This window comes from Trachypithecus francoisi, unplaced genomic scaffold (genome assembly GCF_009764315.1).
Source record: "Trachypithecus francoisi isolate TF-2019V2 unplaced genomic scaffold, Tfra_2.0 Lachesis_group19, whole genome shotgun sequence".
NCBI classification, from domain to species: domain Eukaryota; kingdom Metazoa; phylum Chordata; class Mammalia; order Primates; family Cercopithecidae; genus Trachypithecus; species Trachypithecus francoisi.
In genome coordinates this window covers 42,903,914-42,926,034 of record NW_022681464.1, presented here as the reverse complement: position 1 = coordinate 42,926,034, position 22,121 = coordinate 42,903,914, and the positions used below count along the sequence as shown (strand labels likewise).

Below are 22,121 nucleotides of genomic sequence, written 5' to 3'. Positions count from 1 at the left end.
GGAAGACCCCAGCATTTGTCTCTGAGAAGGAAAGGTGCAGCTAATGCTCCCCTGCTTTATGGCTTCCTCTAAAACTTAACAAGTTTCTCTTGCTCAGTAAACCAGACAAGAGGATACAGCATCCTCACCATTGAGAGTTATCAGAAGTAAACTCAGGAATCAACGAATGACACAAAATACACCTATTCAAAAGAATTCTAAAAATGCTTCTGTAAAGGAGAATATGTAAAAAGCATTTATTTAGCTATTCTGCAATGATGGCTCAAAGAAAAGAATAAGACGTGCAGGCAGAATATCAAATATTTATAGATTAAAAGCAATGGTAAACTGCAACAAGCTGATGACTGCATGGTGTTGTTGTCAGCTAATTAGAAAGAGTACCTGAGCTTTACAGAGCAAGGTGCATGTTTGAGTTTTACTTACCTGAGCCAGCGTAACAGGGCAGTTAAGAATCAGATGCACTGACTTAGATTAGGCCCTCCCACAGACTACCTATGTGCCCTGGGACAAGTTCTGCAATTGCTGGGTTCTTAAGCTATTATTTATCAATGACCAACCATGTACAAATATCATCTAATTTTTACCACATCCCCTATGCAGTACACACAACCACCATCATCACATCTCACATGTGCAAAATAGTTCAGAGATGTTAAGTAACTCATTTAAATTTACAGTGCCACAAAGTAAAGAGCTGGGGTGTAAAACCAGGTTTGTCAGATTCTAAAGCCACATCTCTTATCATTCTCTGACACTTTCCTCCTATAAGATGAAAAACTGGTAGCTATGCTCCCCACACTCTTTTTTAAAAATAAAATCTTCTTTATAAAGAGTTTCCATTAGGTTGAGTCAAGAAATTGGGGTTACTTTAGGAACTATTACAGTAATCAAATAAGTCCGGGTCAGAAGAGACCTTTACAAAGGTCAATTTGTTCAGCTTGCCCTTGTACCTCAACCCTATTCAATTATTTGGAAACCTGAAAGACAGCAGCTAATTGATAGTCCAAGATAAAACATCCATACATGTTTATGTGCACATATGGCCTGTTCCAAGCATGTGAAAGCATGTGCTAGGCAGGATCTCAGCATCTGGTTCATACTTACAGGACTGCATATTAAGGCCACCTATTTTAAATAATTGTCACAAAGAAACATCTATGTGTGAATTTCTCAGTGTAGTCTCAGGAAAGGTGATTTTGAAATAAAACTTTGAATAATGCATCCAGACCCAAGCTATTTTCGACATACAAGTCACACTTACTTATAGTGGAAAAGAAACTACCTCATATGTAAATGGTAGGCCAGGGGAACTATAGTTAACGTCAACTTGCCTCCGGCTGCATGCCGCAGGCATCTCTTTGAAAACAGGGCTTTCATCAAATTTTCCCTCTTATCTTTTTTGTTTCATGTTGTCTTCAGAAAAACTTCCCATTTTTATTGTGATTTTTCTTGGTGGTGCTAGTATTGTTTAAATATAATAGAATGGGTGCCAAATACTTGATAATATGCTGCATTTGCTAAATGTACATCTGTTTAAATGTGTTATGGAAATGAGATGGAGGTATAGAGCTTCAGAATGAAAAGAGTTATACTGATCTATAACAGGTAATATAATAGCTACCACTTGCTATTTTGCCCCAGAATGCAAAGTTCTTTAATTATTTTCAATACCTGCAACTTCTGTGATTTCTATGTACCAAAGTGGCTGAGACAGGAATATTACTATAATTAATACAAATGTTCTCAAACTCCTGAAAGATCCATAGCAATTTTAGAAACAATAGTAAATATAATTAATCACGGTAAAATTGATAGTGCTTATATACTAAATTCTGTCAAACATGTTATTGAGATAAATTATTCCTTATGAAAAATGTTAAAAATGCAGGTGTTTTCATTGATACAAATATATCTAATTATACATGGATGAAACATGGTAAAAAACAAATATGTCCTATTCAAGTTATTTTATATTAATTTTGAGAGTACATTGCCCCGTGGTTCTGTATGAAACATTTATTTTGTAGACATTTACCTCACAGCCTAAGATTTGCTGCATCAAAATGTCAAATCCTTAAAGGAACACATAATTTGGGGGAAGGAAAATAAAAAATTGCTTTGCTTACAGGATCAAGTAAAAATAAGTGTTTACATTTCATAAAATGTTTTAAAGAAAAGAAGGTTTCAGATGGTATTAGTCCAGGCAAAGGCCAAATGAATTAATATACATGAACAAAAAGCTAGTCATTGCTTTGTGACTGGTTTGTAAAACATCCTAAAATAAAGCCGATGGTCATGTCAGTTTTTAGTCATTATTGCCTGTATGTTAAATAATTCCATGCATTAGTATGAACTGAACAGACTTTACATTTTCTTGTTAAAAGCCCACCATCCACAATCAATTTTTAAAGAGGGCCAATTCTTCAGAAGACAAAACAATCTTAGCTAATAATTGACAATGCCTCCCAATAAAATGTCAAGCAATTACCCAGTGTTTGAATTTGCTGTCCCCTCCTGCTCCTAAGCTAGCAGGCAAGCTGGCCTGGCATGTGACAAGTGCAGACGATGGCGGCTGGCTCATCCTCTCTGCAGGACAGACTTCCCATTTTATTTCCAGAAGGAATGAATGAATTTGTTTCACTCACACTGTCTCTTGGGCCCAGTCTGTGTTTATGACCAACAGCACCTATTTGAGGTGGATGACTCAGAATGCTGCAGTAGAGGAAACATAGGCTAACCAGCCCACACAGGAATGAGTGCAAAGTTTCACAAGTTCTTCCAACTGACAAAAACAACTAATAACATATTGAAATTCACACTCGAGGCAGTTCCTTTCCTTCCCCCTCTCTCATTCCTTTTTCCATTTCCCAACGACTTCCCTTTTAATTGAGGGCCTCCTGTGTGGAAAACATGTGGCTGGAAGATAAACCACTCACCAGCCATCACCTCTGGGCTTGAACTGAACTGAGAGAGCCTGGGGAAGAGCCGCTGCAGAGGTTTAAGTAGGGAAACACAGGAATAAATCACATGTGGTACTTCTAGAATAGCAAATGCATAGTAGTGTCACCATTGCTACTACCTACTAGGAAACCTGGTATTTTGGAATTGAGAAGGACTTCAGAGACCATCTAGTTGAGTTTCCTCAACTTACAAATGAGGAAACTAGGGCCCAGAGAAGTTCAGAATCACAAAGTCAGTTAAAATACAGATCTAAGAATTCCACATCTAAATTCAGTGTTCTTCCAACAGAGCAATGTGGTGATTACCTATCAATAACACCCCAGCAATTTATCTATGATTAATGTTATATTTTAACGTTTCTGCTTAAAAACACTATCTATCAAATTTAAACTTGAAATTTGGTAAAAAACCCTGGACAACTAGACGGTTTTAAGAATTTCTATGGAAGATGATCGTTTGTACAAGACTGCTCAAGTCTAAAGATAACAGCAAGTTCTGTATTTATGAGCATGGTATGCTGGCTAATTTGTCCGACACAGAACACACTGTAGTTTTCAGAAAAAGCAAATACCAAAGTGGCACATGCTGTGAAGACGTTTTTAAGATTATTATCTAGTAAATAATCAGGTAAACCTGACATGACTTACTGGCATTTAGTCTAAAGTTGTATCAAGGCCATGTGTTACCAAAGGCATCTCTTCAATGCATACTTTATAAGATAACCTCCATGACTACCTGAGAGACCCAGGCAGAATAATGAATTAATATTGCAGAAATAGACCCTTCGAGGATTAGCTGACATTTAGCTAGGGTCACAAGGGCACCTGGATTAGCAGCTGCAGGCTATTCCTCACAGAGAACTTGCCAGATGACAAAATACATCCAACGTATTCCCAGAATTTAAAATAAACCTCTTCAGAATGTTTAGTTTGGATGTCCAGGCACGGAAGGGCCTATTGTTGCTTAGGACTTATACTGGGTCATATGATTTTAAAAAGTACAAACTACGGGTGCCAAAAATAAGCCATCTACATAAACATTGAGTTGGGGAATGAACAAAGAACAGTCAGGAAAAGCCGGGCGCAGTGGCCCACGCCTGTAATCCTAGAACTTTGGGAGGCTGAGGTGGGGGGATCACGAGGTCAGGAGATCAAGACCATCCTGGCCAACATGGTGAAACCCCATCTCTACCAAAAATACAAAAATTAGCTGGGTGTGGTGGTGGGCATCTGTAGCCCCAGCTACTTGGGAGGCTGAGGCAGAAGAATCGCTTGAACCTGGGAGGCAGAGGTTGCAGTGAGCTCAGATCATGCCACTGCACTACAGCCTGGCAGCAGAACGAGATCCCATCTCAAAAAAAAAAAAAGAAAAAGAAAAAGAAAAAAAAAAGGTGAGGCATAAGAAAAAGAGAAAGAAAAAAGGAAATAAAGAGATAAATAGGTAGAGAAGGGTAGAGAGGAACGGAATGAAAATAAATAATGAACGAAAAATGAAGATAGGAATCACATGATGGGTAGAAAAAGAGATAAAGGGCAGGTGATAAGTGGGAAAAACAGTTGTAATGATGGGGACGGAAGACCAGGGATGTGCACAGCTGTGACAGAGCAACAGTTTTTCCTGGGGCTTGACTAGAACAGAACCATAAATGGAGGGAGATGCAGAAAAGGAGTAGGTGCATGTATCTATATTGGGATATTAACTCGCCCTGAAATATTGCTGTTTCCAAAGGTTTTACCTTCATCCTTGATATTCCTTCTTCTCACTCTACAAAACCTCTGAGGAGCCTCCTCCAAACCTATGGCTTCAGCTCCAGAAATGTTGATGACTTTCGGACTATAGAAACTATTATTTCTAGTCCACAGTAGCATATTCAACTTCCCAGTGAACATCTCCACTTAATTTTAAAGGAGCATCGAACTTAAAACGTGCAAAGCTGGGATTGCTGGCAAGATGGCTGAATAGGAACATCTCCGGTCTGCAGCTCCCAGCCAGATCAACCCAGAAGGTGGGTTATTTCTGCATTTCCAACTGAGGTACCTGGTTCACCTCACCGGGACTGGTTGGACAGCAGGTGCAGCCCATAAAGGGAGAGCTGAAGCAGGGTGGGGCGTCATCTCACCGGGAAGTGCAAGAGGTTGGGGAATTTTCTCCCCTACCCAAGCGAAGCCCTGAGGGACTGAGCCTGAGGAACCCAGCACTCCAGCTCAGGTACTGCGCTTTTCCTACAGTCTTCGCAACCCACAGACCAGGAGATCCCCTCCAGCGCCTACCCCACCAGGGCCCTGGGTTTCAAGCACAAAACAGGATGGCTGTTTGGGCAGAGACACTGAACTAGCTGCAGGAGTTTTTTTTTTTTTTCCCCCATACCCCAGTGGCTTCTGGAATGCCAGTGAGACAGAACTGTTCACTCCCCTGGAAAGGGGTGCTGAAGCCAGGGAACTAAGTGGTCTGGCTTGGCAGGTCCCACCCTCACAGAGCCCAGCAAACTTAGATCCACTGGCTTGAAATGCTTGCTGCCAGCACAGCGGTAGTCTGAGATTGACCTGGGATGCCCCAGCTTGGTGGGAGGAGGGGCACCTGCCATTGATGAGGCTTGAGTAGGCGGTTTTCCCCTCACACTGTAAACAAAGCCACCAGGAAGTTCGAACGGGGTGGAGTCCACTGCAGCTCAGCAAGGCCACCTTGGCCAGACTGCCAGATTTCTCCTTTCTGAGCAGGGCATCTCTGAAAAAAATGCAGCAGCCCCAGTCAGAGACTTATAGATAAACTCCCCAGCTCACTGGGACAAAACACCTGGTGGAAAGGGCGGCTGTGGGCAGCTCTGAAGAGAACAGCAGATCTACCAACACAGTGTTTGAGCTTTGATAATGGACAGACTGCCTCCTCAAGTGGGTCCCTAATCCCCCCGTGGATCCTGACCAGAAGACACTTCCCAGTAGGAGCTGACAGACACCTCATACAGGAGAGCTCTGAGTGGCATCTGGTGGTTGCCCCTCTGGTCTGAAGCTTCCAGAGGAAGGAACAGGCAGCAATCTTTGCTGGTCTGCTGCCTCTGCCAGTGATACCCAGGCAAATAGGGTCTGGAGTGGACCTCCAGAAAACTACAGCAGACCTGCAGCAGAGGGGCCAGACTGTTAGAAGGAAAACTAACAAACAGAAAGGAAGAGCACGTTCACTCAAAGACCCCATCCGAAGGTCACCAACATCAAAGACCAAAGGTAGATAAATCCATAAAGATGGGGAGAAACCAGCACAAAAAGGCTGAAAATTCCAAAACCAGAAGGCCTTTTCTCCTCTAAAGGATCACAACTCCTCACCAGCAACGGAGAAAAACTGATTGGAGAATAAGTTGACGAACTGACAGAAGTAGGCTTCACAAGGCGGGTAATAAAAAACTCCTCTGAGCTAAAGGAGCATGCCCTAACCCAATGCAAGGAAGCAAAGAACCTTGAAAAAAGGTTAGACGAATTGCTAACTAGAATAACCAGTTTAGAGAAGAACGTAAATGAACTGATGGAGCTGAAAAACACAGCCCGAGAACTTTGTGAAGCATACACAAGTATCAAGAGCCAAATCGATCAAGCAGAAAAAAGGATGTCAGAGACTGAAGATCAACTTAATGAAATAAAGCGAGAAGACAAGAGTAGAGAAAAAAAGAAAAAAAAGGAACAAACAAAGCCTCCAAGAAATATGGGACTATGTGAAAAGACCAAATCTGCGTGCGTTTTGTATACTTGAAAGTGACGAGGAGAATGGAACCAAGTTGGAAAACACTCTTGAGGATATTATCCAGGAGAAATTCCCCAATCTAGCAAGACAGGCTAACATTCAAATTCAGGAAATACAGAGAACATCACAAAGATACTCCTCGAGAAGAGCAACCCCAAGACATAATTGTCAGACTCACCAAGGTTGAAATGAAGGGAAAAATGTTAAGGGCGGTCAGAGAGAAAGGTCAGATTACTCACAAGGGAAGCCCCTCAGACTAACAGTAGATATCTCTGTAGAAATCCTACAAGCCAGAAGAGAGCGGGACCCAATATTTAATATTCTTAAAGAAAAGAATTTTCAACCCAGAATTTCATATCCTGCCAAACTAAGCTTCATAAGTGAAGGAGAAATAAAATCCATTACAGAAAAGCAAATGCTGAGAGATTCTGACACTACCAGGCCTGCCTTACAAGAGCTCCTGAAGGAAACACCAAACATGAAAAGGAACAACTGGTACCAGCCACTGCAAAAACACACCAACTTTAAAGAGCATCAAAACTGTGAAGAAACGACATCAACTAATGGGCAAAATAACCAGCTATCATCATAACGACAGGATCAAATTCACATATAACAATAGTAACCTTAAATGTAAATAGGTTAAATGCCCCAATTAAAAGACACAGACTGACAAACTGGATAAAGAGTCAAGACCCATCAGTGCGCTGTATTCAGTGGATGCATCTTACATGCAAAGACATACATAGGCTCAAAATAAAGGGATGGAGGAATATTTACCACGCAAATGGAAAGAAAAAAAAAAAAGGAGAGGTTGTAATCCTAGTCTCTGATAAAACAGACTTTAAACCAACAAAATCAAAGGAGACAAGGAAGGGCATTACATAACGGTAAAGGGATCAATGCAACAAGAAGAGCTAACTATCCTAAATATACATGCAGCCAACACAGGAACACCCAGATTCATAAAGCAAGTTCTTAGAGACCTATGAGGAGACTTAGACTCCCACACAATAATAGTGGGAGACTTTAACACCCCACTGTCAATATCAGACAGATCAATGAGACAGAAAATTAACAAGGATATTCAGGACTTGAACTCAGTTCTGGAAAAAGCGGACCTAAGAGACATCTACAGAACTCTCCACCCCAAATAACAGAATATACACTCTTCTCTTCACCTCATCACACTTATTTTAAAATTGACCACAAAACTGGAAGTAAAACACTCCTCAGTAAAGGCAAAAGAATGGAAATCATAACAAACTGTCTCTCAGACCACAGTGCAATCAAATTAGAACTCAGCAGTAAGAAACTCAATCAAATCAGCACAACTACATGGAAACTGAACAACCTGCTCCTGAGTGACTACTGGGTAAATAATGAAATGAAGTCAGAAATCAAGATGTTCTTTGAAACCAATGAGAATGAAGACACAACGTACCAGAATCTCTGGAACACATTTAAAGAGTGTGTAGAGGGAAATTTATAGCACTAAATGCCCACAAGAGAAGGCAGGAAGGATAGGAAATTGACACCCGAACATCAAAATTAAAAGAACTAGAGAAGCAACAGCAAACACATTCAAAAGCTACCTGGAGCCAAGAGATAATTAAGATCAGAGCAGAACTGAAGGACATAGAGACACAAAAAACCCTTCAAAAAAAAAAAAATCAATAAATCCAGGAACTGGTTTTTTGAAAAGATCAACAAAATAGACCACTAGCCAGAATAATAAAGAAGAAAGGAAAGAAGATCAAATAGATGTAATAAAAATGATATAGAGGATATCACCACTGATCCCACAGCAATACAAATTACCATCAGAGAACAGTATAAACACCTCTAGGCAAATAAACCAGAAAATCTAGAAGAAATGAATAAACTCCTGGACACGTATACCCTCCCAAGTCTAAACCAGGAAGAAGTCAAATCCCTGAATAGACCGATAACAAGTTTTGAAATTAAGGCAGTAATTATTAGCCTACCAACCAAAAAAGGTCCAGGACCAGACGGATTCACAGCTGAATTTTACCAGAGGTACAAGGACGAGGTGTTACCATTCCTTCTCAAACTATTCCAAACAATAGAAAAAGAGGGAATCCTCCCTAACTCAGTTTATGAGGCCAACATCATCCTGATACCAAAACCTGGCAGAGACACAAAAGAGAAAATTTCAGGCCAATATCCCTAAGGAACTTCGATGCGAAAATCCTCAATAAAATACTGGCAAGTTGAATCCAGCAGCACATTAAAAAGCTTATCTACCACAATGAAGTCAGCTTCATCCCTGGGATGCAAGGCTGGTTCAACATATGCAAATCAATAAACGTAATCCATCACATAAACAGAATCAATGACAAAAACCACATGATTATCTCAATAGATGCAGAAAAGGCCTTCGACAAAATGCAACAGCCCTCCATGCTAAAAACTCTGAGTAAGTTAGATATGAGTGGAACATACCTCAAAATAATAAAAGCTATTTATGACAAACCCACAGCCAATATATCACACTGAATGGGCAAAAGCTGGAAGCATTCCCTTTAAAAACTGGCACAAGACAAGGATGCCCTCACTCTCCACTCCTCTTCAACATAGTATTGGAAGTTCTGGCCAGAGAAATCAGGCAAGAGAAAGAAATAACGGGTATTTAAAGGGGAAGAGAGGAAGTCAAATTGTCTGTTTGCAGATGACATGATTGTATATTTAGAAAACCCCATCGTCTCAGCCCCTAATCTCCTTAACCTGATAAACAACTTCAGCAAAGTCTCAGGATACAAAATCAACGCAAAAATAACACGCACTCCTATACACCAATAACAGACAAACAGAGAGCCAAACCATGGGTGAACTCCCATTCACAACTGCCTTAGAGAGAATAAAATACATAGGAATACAACTTACAAGGGATGTGAAGGACCTCTTCAAGGAGAACTACAATCCACTGCTCAAGGAAATAAGAGAGGACACAAAGGGAAAAATATTCCATGCTCATGGATAGGAAGAATCAAGATCATGAAAATGGCCAGACTGCCCAAAGTAATTTATAGATTCAATGCTATCTCCATCAAGCTACCACTGACGTTCTTCACAGAATTGGAAAAAACTACTTTAAACTTCATATGGAACCAAAAAGGAGCCTACATAGCCAAGACAATCCTAAGTAAAAAGAACAAAACTGGAGGCATCATGCTACCTGACTTCAAACTATACTACAAAGCTACAGTAACCAAAAAGCATTATACTGGTATCAAAACAGATACATAGACCAATGGAACAGAACAGAGGCCTCAGAAATAACACCACACATCTACAACCATCTGATCTTTGCCAAACCTGACAAAAACAAGCAATGGGGAAAAGATTCCCTATTTAATAAATGGTGTTGGGAATATCTAGTCATACGCAGAAAACTGAAACCGGACCCCTTCCTTACACCTTACACGCAGATCAACTCAAGACGGATTAAAGACTTAAACATAAGACCAAAAACCATAAAAATCCTAGAAGAAAACCTAGACAACACCATTCAGGACATAGGCATGGGCAAAGACTTCATGTCTAAAACACCAAAAGCAATGGCAACAAACGCCAAAATTGACAAATGAGATCTAATTAAACTAAAGAGCTCCTGCACAGCAAAAGAAATGATCATCAGAGTGAACAGACAGCCTACAGAATGGGAGAAAATTTTTGCAATCTATCCATCTCACAAAGGGCTAATATCCAGAATCTACAAAGAACTTAAACAAATTTATAAGAGAAAAAACAACCCCATCAAAAAGTGGGCAAATGATATGAACAGACACTTCTCAAAAGAAGACATTTATGTAGCCAACAAACATACAAAAAAATACTCATCATCACTGGTCATTAGAAAAATGCAAATCAAAACCACAATGAAATACCATGTTATGCCAGTGAGAATAGTCATCACTAAAAAGTCAAGAAGGCCAGATATGGCGGCTCACGCCTGTAATCCCAGCACTTTGGGAGGCCAAGGAAGGCGGATCACGAGATCGGGAGTTTGAGACCAGCCTGACCAACATGGAGAAAACCTGTCTCTATTAAAAATACAAAAAGTAGCTGGGCGTGGTGGTGTGCACCTGTAATTCCAGCTACTGAGGAGGCTGAGGCAGGAGAATCGCTTGAACCTGGGAGCCAGAGATTGCAGTGAGCTAAGATCACGCCATTGCACTCCTGCCTGGCAAAAAGAGCAAACAACTCTGTCTCAAGGAAAAAAAAAAAAGTCAGGAAACAACAGATGCTGGAGAAGATGTACAGAAATAGGAACGCTTTTACACTGTTGGTGGGAGTGTAAAATAGTTCAAACATTGTGGAAGACACTGTGGCAATTCCTCAAGGACCTAGAACTAGAAATACCATTTGATCCAATAATCCCATTACTGGGTATATATCCAAAGGATTATAAATCATTCTACTATAAAGACACATGTATATGTATGTTTATCATGGCACTATTCACAATAGCAAAGACTTGGAACCAACCTCAATGTCCATCAATTGATAAAGAAAATAGACTGGATTAAGAAAATGTGGCACATATGCACCATGGAATACTACGCCAGCCATAAAAATGGATGAATTCATGTCCTTTGTAGGGACATGGATGAAGCTGGAAACCATCATTCTCAGCAGACTAACACAAGAACAGAAAAGCAAACAGTGCATGTTCTCACTCGTACGTGTGTACCTGTGACAATGCATGGACACAGGGAGGGGAACCCTGGGGCCTGTCAGAGGGTGGGGGCTAAAAGAGGGATAGCATTAGGAGATGCTAATTAGGGTACAGCAGACCACCATGGCACGTGTATATCTATGTAACACAACTGCTCGTTCTGTATATGTACCCCAGAACCTAAAGGATTATAATAAAAAAAAATTGTGCAAAGCTGAACTCTCCATTTTTACTGCCCACCCCCTCATTTTCTAGTTTCTATGTTCCACATTTTGGTGAACAGAAATATCTCCACTAACTTGCCCAAACCAGGAACTAAGCTCTAAGTTCTTTCTAAATAGTCCCTTCTCTCTCCAAATGGCTACTAAAATTTAACTCTTAACTGTTTCTAAAGTTGCTCTTTCTCTTCATTCTACTGGTCTTCCTGATTTGAGCTCTCTCCCCTCCTCACTGTGTCCAATCCTAACGTTAGAGTTATACTCCTAAAAATTAGATCATGTTACTACCTGCTCAAAGGCCATCAACAGTCTCAGGCCCAAGGCCAACCTCCTTTCATGACCAGATCAGAGTTTCTAGTCCTCTCTCTGCCAGTCTCTCCACCTTTACCTTCTACCATCCATGAACTTACTCACACGGCATGATTACAACTGTTTCCAAACAATAGAGAAATGGACAAGACCCACATATTCCCTCTATTTGGGAAAATTTATGCCATCAATTCTTAGTATCTATATTTTTGTATTGATTTTTACATAAATTGAAGATTTTATTATTAAGCAAGTTTTCACTTGTTTCCACAAAACAAGACACTGCATAGTTTTCAAGTATGGGAGGTGAGGATCACTTAGTATGGCCGTATCTGTTTTTCTCTCCCCTAGACTATCTCTTGGCTCTTGTAACACACAACTTTGTTTGTTTGTTTTTGGATACAGGGTTTTGCTCTGTTGCCCAGGCTGAGTGCAGTGGAGTGATCATAGCTCAAGTGATCCTCCCATCTCAGCCTCACCAGTAGCTGGGACTACAGGTGTGTGCCACCACGTCCAGCAAATTTTTGTACTTAGTGTAGAGACAGGGTTTTGTCATGTTGCCCAGGCTGGACTTGAACTCCTGGGCTAAAGTGATCAAATGATTCACCTGCCTCCACCTCCCAAAGTGCGGGGAGTACAGGCATGAGGCACGGTGCCCAGCCGCACCACATCCTCTACGGTTTGTTCTCTCACAAGCTGCTCCTTGCGGCATTTTTCTGTGGGGCTGTTCTTGTCGGTCTCTCTCATGCATGTTGTGCTGATGACCTTCCCTAGCACGGTGCCAACACACAACACAGGCCCCAGAAAATCTGTCATCATCATCATCCTCACCATCATAAGAAGGAAAGTCTTCTCATATCTTTGTGATTACCAAACGTCTTAGTACGTTGGAAATCAGTACTAAACATTTCCTGGTGAATAAGTGGCTTTTAAGATTCTGCAGAGCTTTATCTGCCTCCGTGTGGGAAGACACAGGATGCTTATGTTATTCTGGCATGATATGCTTTGCATATTCACACAGAATCATAGCCATTTACTCTAAATTTTTGTCCCATAACCTTCCATGCCACAGGATGAAAAATGTTAACAATCACAGAGTCACAGATGTGTCTGGGTTATCAAAGCCAGCTCAGTAACTGAGTGTTTCCACACACACAAAACATTCCAGCAAACAATGGATATAGCTGTATCTTTGGCAACAGCTAGGAGCTCACCTTTTCTTCACTACCAACACAACTCCAAGAAATATAATAACGAACAGCAAGATGCCCGCAATGACTCCAGCAATTTTAACTGTATGATCTGTCTGTTTCTCGGGCTCTGGGACTGGTTTCGGAGTGGCAGCTCCTGAAGATGAAAGGAAATGAAAAAGGAGAGACAGTAGGTAAGAGAGAATAAAGATGTCACATTTTAAAAAATTTCGCTGCATTTAACAGAATTATAAGACTTATCAGAGCCAGCAGACAGACAAGCTTTGATTTTTAAAACAGCTTTCATATGCACTGAAACGAGCGTAATTGTTCACATTGTTCTTCAATATTTTACTAAACCATAACACAAGCGGGATAGCAAACCCATGCCTGACCCTTTTCTAAGAGACTCTTCTGAAACAGTTTTTTTTTTTAAGAAAAATATTATTTTATTATCTCTTTTGGTTCCTGTTCTTTCTGCCATTTAAAAACTTACTAACACCACAATAGCTATCCCTAAGCCTTTATCCAAATTTGATTTGCTGGAACATTTTCCTCAATTATTTTTCATAAACGAAGCAGTAATTCCATAACATATTAGTCCAAACACCTGGAAAACTGAGATAAGCTCATTCACCATGCATTTTTACCAGCAATTGTTTTTTAACACAATAGAGTTTTTTCCCCCTGCCTTTGGAAATCTAAATCTAGGTCACATCTGGTAGGCAAAAGACTCCTTCTAAGCAATTTATTCACAAAGTGGGAAGTGGCTGATGATCACACCACTGGCACCCACATTTAATATCTGTTTAAATGAGATAACCAGGGTCTTACAGTGGTGGTGGCTGTCTTAGCTCTCCTTTCTCATGTCTAAAACATGAGACATGTTTGTCCTCTTTACTGTATAATGTTACGGAATGTCAAATTCATGTCTGATGAAATATGTTTCCTCTGCTAAGTGCATTCAGGATGAAAAATATTAGGAATGTAATGTTCAATTCCCTAAAAAGACTCCTCTTTAAAAGGGCTTGTACTTTTAAAATCAGAATGTGATGATGCTCTGAGTCACACCACCTTTACTAAGTCACAGGTCATTATGAAAGGAGGAACTTTATGTCCAAATTTTCCTCCTTAGAATTTTCTTTTTGTGTTGTTAAAAATGTAATTAAATTAGAGTGTTTGTAAACCAGCTCTTTCCACCCTGTCATGAGGTTTTCCACTCCTGCGTCACCCGACTCATGAAAACCTTAGCTGTCACTGTGTCTGAGCCCTTGTGCAGGGCGGACCAAGACCAGGAGGATAAACTCCAAAATGAGTCATCACTGAGAAAGAGGGAGTGCCAGGTATCACCTTCCATCTGTTTTTTTGTTTCCTTTGGAAACATGTAAATGATGTTTCTTTCCAAAGTTATTCCTGGTAAGATTTTATACATGAGGCCTTGCATTCTGAACATGGCTGTAGTCATTAGACTGACCCCAGGAAGTGAGTCAAGGTCAGGGGAGAAGTGAGTTGGAAGATCATTAGTGTTTCCATGACAAAGCATATTCCAATCATTTGAGAGCCACAACAACAGCAGCCATGATGCAAAAAGCACACCTTATGAGATAAAAACCCTTCTGAAGAAGCCTCTGTAGGTCAATTTTACTTTATTTCTGACAACGTCAAGAGGAAGTCCTGCTATTTTGTTTCAATGAATACCCCTCAAACTAGTTGTCCAGTTAAATCTTTAAGGTATTCATGTTAATTATCCTTTATGGTAATTACATCTGAAATATACCACTCCAATCAATATTCTATTGGAACATATCACCAGGTGGTTGACTGGGAGGAAACTGTCACATTAATCAAATTGCTAAGAAAAATCTAAAGATAAAATGTGTGTGTGGATAAAAAAAAATTTTAAGCTAAGCAATCCATACAAAAAGAAGTAACATTTGAAATTCCCAAAACTGAAAAAAGTCTAATGTTTTTCTATTTTGATTATGTGCCCAATTAAAACAAATTTTTAAAATAAAATCAAATTGGTTTGACTCTTCCCATGTTGACATACTGGAAGCCATTCCATTTATCTCACTAGTTACAGATAGCTAGCCCTCCACATAGATTTCTTAAATAGATGAGTTAAGGTATGTTTTGTAACTAAGTAATGTCAGTAAATGCAACACTTGGGGAAAATGTTTTAAAAACCTTATTTAGCTTAAGATATTTTAATATAAAAATAGCACAGATGTAATGCATACATTGTGAACACTCAGTAGAGGAGGGTCTGGCTCTGTGGGAACTCGTGAATGACTCTCCATTCTGCTTTGGGCCAAGGAGGGGTGGTTACCTGCAGCCTTTCATCCCCTTTAGGAAACTGCATGCGTATTGATATGCAGCCTATGGAAGCTCAGTATTATCATTTCTTAGCACTGACTTTTAACTCATTTCACATTGCAGGTCAAGAGAATGAAATGTTATATCTTGGCCTGACACAGTTGCAACGTGATGATGCTAGCAACCATGAAAAATGGGACAGCGACTCAGAAAAGGTGGGAGGGCTGCCTGGGACTGGCCATCCGCTTCAGTCAGGTGTTTGGGTTTGGGACTCTGCAGAAGCATCAATGTAAACACAAACAGCCCTCGGATAACCTGATGGGTGGGTGTCACTGACTCCAGGCCCCCTGCCCAGGAAGTTCCTGCTTTCCTGCCTGTGTCCTATCCCTCTATCCCTGCCTGAAATGAACATCTTTAGGCTCTCCTTAAATAGGATGCTCCTCTCTCCTCTTGTATTGTTTTGGGAACATGTGGTTCTGGTTATGACCTGTCAGCGGGCCTTGGACAGGGGATATTTTTGACAGAGCATGGTTGCAACTGATGGTTGTTTATTTTTCCTTACCCAAATCTATGAATTTAACAGTATAATTTCCAAACTGCTTAGCAAAAGAGTTGTTTTCATTCTATTTCCCCCTTGGTCTTGTTATTTTCTAGCCAGGTTTCTCATGGTATAAACTTTTCTTTTTTTTTCTTTTTGTATAAATTTTAATTGCTTATTAAAAGGAATTTTCTCTTCTTGTGTGTATTCTGTTAGGACAGCGGTGTGCATTTAGTTTCTTTTGAAGAGAATAAACTTGCACGTGTCCATTTATCAGTGATACCTAGGCCTGATACTGTATTGTACTCATTACACTGATGAATAAGCTAAGTATTACAGGGAGATTAAGAGACTGCTAAAATCCTAGCGCATATCCCCACAGATGCCCATTCTACTGACTCCTAGTGAGAACTCTGGTTATTACTTTTATAATGGCCAAGAAAATAAAAAAGAGTGGTATTCCAGTCAAATTGCATTAAGATTTCAGTTATAACATCTAGTATGAAAAAAAAAAAACCTCAAAAGAAATAGAATGATTATCCAATGCAGTATTTAGCTGGTTTTCAACTTGGCAGAAAACAATCCGCTTTGGCCCAGTGTTCAATGTTAAATTAAATAACAGCAGCAAGCCAGGCCGAGAACACGATGTACTCAGCCACTGGCTTGAGGTCTGGGCCCAATTTTGACTACTGAACTGGCTGCACATATTTTCCCAGAAGATTCAAGGGTACAAGCCCGGAAGGCCATGAAGGCTGTCAGTGATGCCCAGAGCTACTGACCATGTTGCCCACAGCACGGGCTGGTTTCACCCAGAGTGAACGGGAAGTCTTCCCAAAGGGAGGGGAGTGGCGGGGTTAGGAAGAGCCGCAGGGACAGCTCGGCTGCAGAACTTTGCACGGTGGTGACTAGTACGAGGCTGACCTTGAATGTGGAGAAAAAACATCCAGCAATATTCTTCATTTATTCAACAAGCGTTTATTGAGTCCTTAACTGCTTGCCAAGCACTGTTTAAGGAATACGGTGGTGAGCAGATGGACAAAACAAAACTTCTGACCTCATGGAACTTAAATCCTTGTGGGGAAGACAGACACCAATGTAAGCCAATATTGTAGGCAGTGTCTGGCCAGGCTAGCTGTAGAGAAACTTCAAGGGGAGTGGGCTGTGGGGTGAAGGTGAGGTAGCTGCTAGGATGGGGGATTGGAGAAGGAATTACTGAGAAAATAACATTCGAGTAGAGACCTGAAAGAGGAAAGGGAGTGGGAGAGGCTGACATCCAGGGAGGAGGAAAAGGGAAAAGGTACAAGCGAGACTGAAATACTGAGTGTGACTGGAGTGCCGTGAACTGTGGAGAAGGTGAAGCACAATTTTGGGTTGGGGACACTTCCTTAGATTGCTGGAAGTATTCTCCCTGCTTGAGAAGCCATTGGAGGATTCTGAGCAGAGGAGGAACTTGATCTGGCTTATATTCAACGACAGTATCCCGGCAGCCGTGTGTACTGCAGGCTGCAGCGGGCCGTGGTGGAGACAGAGACCTCAGTTACGAGGCTATTACAAAGATGCAGGGAAGACACTCATGGTTTGGAGTGAGAAGGCAGCAGCGCAGGTGGCAAGATGCCATCAAACTTGAGACATGCTGTGATGGTCCAGCCATCAGTTTTGCCAATGAACTGGATGTTTAGTGTGTTAGGATAACAACCAGGTTTCTGGCAGGAGTCACTGGAGAGACGGCAAGGGGAGCAGATTTGGAGGGGTGGGTGGGAAGACCAAGAATTTGGTTTTGGACCAATGAGGTTTGAGATATTAGACATCCAAAAGAGATAGCAAGTAGGCAGTTGGATGGATATACAGGGGAGAGACCCGAGTGTAGAACATAAAGTTGAGGTTGTCATCAAAAAGATGGTGATTACAGTCATGAGTCAGCTGCGGGACACTTAGGCAATGAACAAGGAAAACAAGGGCAGGTCAAGGAGGATGGAACTCAGCTAGGAGGAGGAAGACGTCCAGGCAAATACAGACAAAGGGAGTATCCACACGGAGCAGCCAGAGAGGAAGAAAGGGATTACGAGAGTCTTTTTTTTCTTAAGGTGGAAGAAATGACAGCATCTCTGAATGCGAATGCTAATGATACCATAGTGGGGGGAAGTTGATGATGCCAGAGGGAAAGGAGCTGCCTGCTGGAGGGAAGCCCTTCCAGAGGCGGGAGGTGGGACCAGCGCGCAGAACCAGGAGGGCTGATGTTTCACCCAGAGTAACGGTGGAAAGCCACGCACGCAGCAGTGCACAGGCTCTGGGGGGAGCAGATGTGCTGGTCTGGGAGTGGAGCATTTGAACGGACTCTTTTGATGGCTTCATTTTCCCAGGGAGAAAGGAAGCAGGAAGATGAGAGGAGACTGGGGGCCAGAATGGAAGTGTAAGAAATGTGAGGCCAAAAAGTGTTGAAGTTGCCTAGAAGAGGGAAGGGAGGGATGTCCCAGGCTGGGCATGGGTGGGATCTGCTGGTAGCCCACCAGGAGTTCCAAGGACACAGAAGATAAGGTTGGACAGACTGGGAAGGGGGCTAAGGGGAAGGTGGGCCAGTGAGAGCAATCCTAATGGCCTCGAGCTAACAGTGAGGGTGGGAAGTGGGGCTGTGGCTGTATCCAAGAGCACGCAGAGCCCCGGGCCGTCCCTTCACTCCTCCTAGCTGGATGAAGAAGGGGAAGAGGAGGGAAAAAAAAAAAAAGGTAGGGGGTGATCCCTACTCAGACTTACATCGGGGAAGGGAGTGAACAGTGTTCAAATCAGAGATACAGAAGCATCCCTGTGACACTCAGACGTTCCCTCTAAATATAAGGGATGCAGCTGTGAATGCGGGCTAACACTGTCCTGTTCATATGTGTAGCTAATGTTGGCTCCCACAGCCTCTGAATTAACAGCCCCTTATTTAGTACCCTTGGTGCTCAAGGTACTGGAACCAGGTTCTGCAGGGGAATTAGAGTTGAGTATGTGCCTCTTCCTTTAAGGAGTCGACCACAGTAAATAAGGCAAGAAGTCTTCAGTGTCGCAAGTGAGCTACAGAGCCCAGCTGGGGAAGAGTGGAGGGGACGAGGGAGGGCTCCTTGTCAGAGGCTGCAATAATGAATGGGCTGGAAGGACCGGGAAGGTTTCAATGCTGGATGGGAAGAGTGCCTCATAAGCCAGAACAAAGGGGCCTCTGGAGTCACACACTAGCTTCAAGGGCAGGGTCTGGGGCAGGGGCTGGGGGTGGTTGGGAAGAAGGTTGGGAACTGAGGCTTTATGGTGGGATGGGTGTTGCTTACTGGGTAGGACAGCCCAGACTAAATTTAACAAATAAGGAACCACAGAAAATAACAAGGCAGGACCTTGAGAACAATTGGGGCAGCAATACATAGTCTCACTGAGGAAGGGAAGGGAAGTAAGTTGGGGAGCCATGGGAAGGTTACGGCCCCACCCAGACCCAGAATCTCCCCTGCCTGAACTGCAAGGGTGGCTGGAATGAGCAGGATACAAGAGACTCACAGAGGCACAGCCAGCTGTGTACAGGTGACAACACCAACAATGGCTCTGGGACTACATGGCCAGCCTCCTGCTGAGGCTTTGTGTTGGGTTCAATGCCTGAATTGAACCTGAGCAACAAACTACCCCATTCACACCACATGCAAAAGGTTACATGGGCAAACCAAATACCACAAAGCCACTCTTGGTATTTGGGGGAGAAAGAAAGAAAAACGGGGCTAAGGACAGTAACAATGGGAACTGCTGAAGAGAATAGCTAAGGAGGTTGAAAAACCTTAAGAGATGAGACAGGGAGAAGAGTTAAAAGTAGAAAATAAAATGGAAGCAGTGGAAATATGTAAAAATATTGTTTCTTCAAGTGCATTTCAAAGAGCACTGGTCCCAAAAGATAATCTAAAATTTAAATTTAGTACTCAGTCACTTTGTGCTAGCATTTTAATGACTTTTATGGAACAGAGACTCTATTTTAATTAATTTTCCTTCTTTTGTGTGTAAATCTATGCAGAGGTAAATTTCTATACTTCTTCTTAAGAACAGCAACATCCTTGTTTTAAAGATCATTGTGAGACAGTTCATTCAGGTCTTGTTGCCCAGAGAATTAAAATCCTTTGCAGTCTTGTGTAGTTTGTTTTTTTCAGCTGCTCCTTCTTCACATTATACATAATCGCAAAACACCTCATAGATTTTTCATTTAAATTACATATCATTGTTTTTCTTCCTGGGAATGCAAAGTCAATCACTGTTCCTGGAATAATCTACAGTCACACTTTGTGTATTCTTTGTAACCTGATTATGCTTTTGAATTTATAACTCTTCCTCTGTCCCTAATTTCCAGTGTAGGGCAAACAGAGCATACATGATGTACAAGTAATAATCAGAAACATAGTTTTTCATATAAAACTGAGATACTGGATTGTTTGATATATGCCTTCCCTACAAAAAATCAATCTTTTTTTTTATTTTTGTTCTAATTTCATTACAGTTACTGCTCTCGTTTATTGACGTGACTGACACCCTGAGGAGAAGATGATCTATCAAAGCATTATCACTTATTATCTGGACACTAAAAGTCCAAGAGAATTATTATTGCTCTTACTATTTTGATGAAATAGTTTTATTTTTTCCATTTGAATTTCTCAAATCATTATAAAGTAATAAAATAGGGAAACAAATTGTCAATAATAAGTTATCAACTGTGCAACTTTCACATAAAGTGAATAATCAAGAAAGGAAGTGGGGGTGGCGGCTTCCGAAACAGATTCTTGAGGATGATGTAGTACAGAATGGAAGTTTCCAACCATTTGCTTGAAACTAAACTTTGAAGGCATTAAAATGGAAATCTACTGTCCCTCAAAATTTCTTCCAGATTTGTATTTTAGGTCGTGGTCTGGACCTCATATTTACCTCTTAACATTTTTTCCTGTGGGAGAAACGATCACCACAGCTTCCTGCACAAAGTAGTTGTTTGCAAAAACCCCTTAGAGCTCTTCCTGCTGTCTGAAACTTGTCATTCACCATCTCATCAAAAAGTAAGTACACCTAGTCTATTCTGTATGCTTGCTAGAAGTATCAATATTTCTGAGGCTCAAAAAATGTAGAGCCTAGCAAATTGCATGAGATGTGTGACATGGCTTTCACAGGGCCTAAGAGCTACACACACAAAAGATGGCCTGTAAATTAGCCGGGTGTGGTGATGGGCACCTGTAGTCCCAGCTACTTGGGAGGCTGAGGCAGGAGAATGGTGTGAACCCAGGAGGCGGAGCTTGCAGTAAGCAGAGATTGCACCACTGCACTCCAGCCTGGGCGACAGAACAAGACTCCGTCTCCAACAACAACAAAAAAAGATGGCCTTTTAGAATTGTGATGAGGCCTCACAGGGTCTTAGGAGAGAGTGGAAGTCATGCACTCTCCAGACTCTCATTTAGTAAACACACAATATTTCCTCCAACAATAAAGGGCTTTAATGAATATGGCTTGTATTAATTGTGGTGTTCTGTTTAACATAGTCTAAAACAGAGGGTCTTCAACTATAGGAAGTTTCAAACTCAGGCTGGGCAAAGAATTATTTGGAGAGCTTTGAAACCTGCAGATGGCTGGGTTCCCCATGGATTCTGGATCAAAGGTCTGAGGTAGGACCCAGGAATCTATGTAACACCTCTGAGGATTCCCTACACAACACGAAGAAATACCCAACTCCAGAACCAGGGCTCCCAATTATGAGTGGGGAAGTTTTTCAGACTACGGCAAATGCGAAAAAAAGGTAATTGTGTTGTTCTTCTTAAAGCATCTCCTAATATAACACTATGTTACTTTCTCAATGATCCAATTTCCATCATTGATTGCATGACTGAAAAGATCCTTTTATACAATGAAGGGGCAAACCTGGTGGAATCAAATCCTAATTCACGACTAGCCCCAATATGTACAGACTGGAAGACACTGAATTGTAAAGGAATTTAAAGTATATTGATCAACTGCCCGGGTGCGACTAAATAAGATAGGAAGGAAGAAAGTTAACCTTTTTGAAGACCTACTTTATATTCCGGGTACCTTATATCATTTGTATTTAATATTATACCATGCAGTATAATTAATATCATTTTACAAATGAGGAAACTGAAGAAACAGAAGCCATCAAGATA

The 22,121-nt window shown here is 41.3% G+C and overlaps 1 protein-coding gene across 12 annotated transcripts in view; it reads right to left on the bottom strand.

The window, feature by feature from the left end:
• Positions 1–22,121, bottom strand: part of PTPRM (protein tyrosine phosphatase receptor type M) — an 864,300-nt gene that overhangs the window by 264,319 nt on the left and 577,860 nt on the right. For all 12 annotated transcript variants that reach the window (XM_033178310.1, XM_033178302.1, XM_033178303.1 and 9 more), the window contains one exon: positions 13,134–13,266. In XM_033178310.1, the coding sequence (XP_033034201.1) occupies positions 13,134–13,266 (133 nt within the window). The remainder of the gene's footprint in view (positions 1–13,133; positions 13,267–22,121) is intronic.